Consider the following 2,898-nt stretch of genomic DNA (forward strand, 5'->3'; position numbering starts at 1 on the left):
ATATTAATTCAATATTTATGTAAAAAGAATAATTTGCCTTCTTAGTTATTGTTGAAGTGTTTTGAAATTTGTCTGTACTGTTAAATGAAAAAAAATTGTATATTTGATGTGTAGAGAGAGTCATGTGTTTATTAAAATTTATACTCTATATGCACTAGTGTGGTGTTTTTTAATCGTGTACTTCGATAAAATGTTTCTAACTCACTTCCATATTTTTTAGTGTATTCAAAAAGATACAACGAACTCGCTTGTCCTCTCATAAATGAAGATTCTTTCTTCTAATGCCATGTTCATATTTCAAATATTAAATTTAAATTGGTCGATAATCCTGGAACATTACGATGATATACCTTTGCGAAAACACAGGTCCTGAAATAACATTGGAACAAGAAAACAATTAAAACAAATACAAAAAACAAGTAATGACATGACAAAAACATAAAACATATACATAACCTAATAGTGTGTAATAATACTTTATTTTGGTTTTTGATATTACTTTTCATAAATTGTATTGAATGTAGCTCCCTACAAAAATAAGGCACGAGATTAAAATGAATCTATTTTAAGTAACAACGAAGTTATTTAAGAAATTTTATTCAGTAGATGAAATTTTCGAAGCAATTTTGAATACTGGGTATTTTCCTCAGGCAATAATGTAAAATGTTAATTCGTAAGGAACCAACGGTTATGCAAGGAGGTGATTTTGCCAGAATCACACAAGATCAAATTTTTACTCAATTAAGGATACCAACATTATGAGGCTGAATGGACCCCGGAGGGCTCGCAAACGTACCGGTTTGACTCTATTTTTTTATTATAGAAAATTATCTGTGACAGCTGGATTCGAACCTGGGGGTTGGAGTCAAATAACAACAATATCAATATCTAAAAAAAATTTCAACAAGTGTAAGCGATTATTTTTACCTAGGGCGTCGGATATAAGGGAGATTATGTATATATTTTTTCTTCATCCTTAATGTTTATAAATTATATGAATGAATATTTACAGTCTTTATTTCCAACGCCCTAGTTTGAATTATTTTCAATAAAACGTTAAGAAACTAAAAAAACAATAATAATCGGTTATATAGGTAGATATTTTTTTATTGCTGCGGAAGTATAGATATGTAGTCTTAGATAAGTCAGATATGTTATATAAAATTTTTAAACTTTTAAATATTTGTGTAAACTTGATCGTATATATCATATTTAAAACCAACACATAATTTTTACATAGTTAAATTTTTAAACGAGTGCCTATTAATATATTTGTGGGATTGAAATTTTGTGATTACGTAATTTAAATAAATTAAATATTAAAAACCAGTGGAGTCTGTGTAAAAATTTTATTTACTAATTTAATTATCAAATTTTGTATTATTTTTTATCCAGGAAAATTGGTTTTGTAAAATAGCTAGGTAGAACCAAGCATAAATATTATTGTAAAAAATAAATAAATAAATTGTACATGGAATAGTCTAGTAAAAAGTTTGTTATATAAAATAAAATAACTCTAAAAATGGACTTGACTGGTTTTGTAATCCAACGCTTCTTGTGTATTACAAACCTACCTAAATATTTATATATTTTTTACAACATTGAATTAATAAATGTCATTTTACCCGGGATTCTGCGTTATCCGGATAAAAGTGTTTCTATTGTAACTCTATTTTTTGATTCTATATTAATATAAAAAAAAAATCAAGTTTAAGAACATATCAAATTGAGGATATATAGCTATTTATAATCTCAAAATACATAAAAAAAAAAAAAAAAAAAACTGTTACCATATAATTTACACCAAGTGTTAATTATTAATAAGGAAAACATACATATAGTGTTTTATTAAGTAACGAATGATGACAACATAGAATTCGAAAAACACTTAAATTAAAATATACTACTAACCTTCTTATTTTGGGTTTACCCTAGAAAAACCAGTTTGTCAGTTTTGAAGGTAGAGGGGGGGGGGAGCGTTATGTATTTGGCGAATTTTGAGGGAGGGGGAGTAAAGAGAGGGAGGGGCGAACAAGGTTCGGGACGGAGGTGTTGAGTGGGGAATCATGTTCACCAACGGAATAATGTGAGCGACCTTTCAACGGCAACACTGCTGTATTTATCCCACCGTTTCGCCACAATATACGACCAGTCTTGTCGATTCCCTCCCTACGGAACACATATTTAAACACTCTTCAGCAATACTATTACATCGTATATACTCTTCTCTACTATGTAATAATTTATTATATATATAGACAGTTCAATAACGATTTAATATTTTTTATGATGCTACAAGAAATCAAAGCAGCGTTCGTTATAAAATGTGGATTAAGTAATCTTAGCATCTGTATTGGGCGCCAATTTTTTTTTTATTTAACAAAAATTCGAATTATACTATTAATTATACAGCAAATTATTTCTTATTTTTAATAATGAACTATTACTCGGAAGAATAAATATAATGAAACTATTAATTTCAACCATTTTCGGCGATTATGAGAAAACGTTCTGAAACACAATAATCCCACATTTTTATTATAAAATTATATAATAATAATAACCACACTCTTATTCTTTATATAGTGATAACTTGTATGCCTAAATGTCAGTCAAATGGAAAACAATTATATCTCAGGGTCATGCCCTACAGAAAACTTGTTTGATTGTTGTAGTTAGATCTAGTGGTTAGAAAACATTGTAAGACATGTTTCTATTTATCAATATTAATTACCATTCTGTACATTTTTAGTGTTCAATAATCAGTTAAGAAAATGATTTTAAAAAAAAAATTAAATGTAGGGACATGGCATCAGAACAATAAAATTTTGAAACGAAGCGAAAATATCGTTGTTTTATTATTTATTGATAAATTTTGCTAAGATATTAAAGAAACAT

The 2,898-nt window shown here is 27.7% G+C and overlaps 1 protein-coding gene across 1 annotated transcript in view; it reads right to left on the reverse strand.

The window, feature by feature from the left end:
• Positions 1-205: 205 nt before the first annotated feature.
• Positions 206-2,898, reverse strand: part of LOC106678861 (ankyrin-1) — a 40,631-nt gene continuing 37,938 nt past the window's right edge. The window contains exon 5 of the mRNA XM_014417657.2: positions 206-369. Within this exon, the coding sequence (XP_014273143.1) occupies positions 291-369 (79 nt within the window). The 3' untranslated portion in view covers positions 206-290. The remainder of the gene's footprint in view (positions 370-2,898) is intronic.

This window comes from Halyomorpha halys, unplaced genomic scaffold, assembly GCF_000696795.3.
Source record: "Halyomorpha halys isolate HHAL.00 unplaced genomic scaffold, Hhal_1.1 Scaffold164.1, whole genome shotgun sequence".
In the NCBI taxonomy this organism is placed as follows: Eukaryota; Metazoa; Arthropoda; class Insecta; order Hemiptera; family Pentatomidae; genus Halyomorpha; species Halyomorpha halys.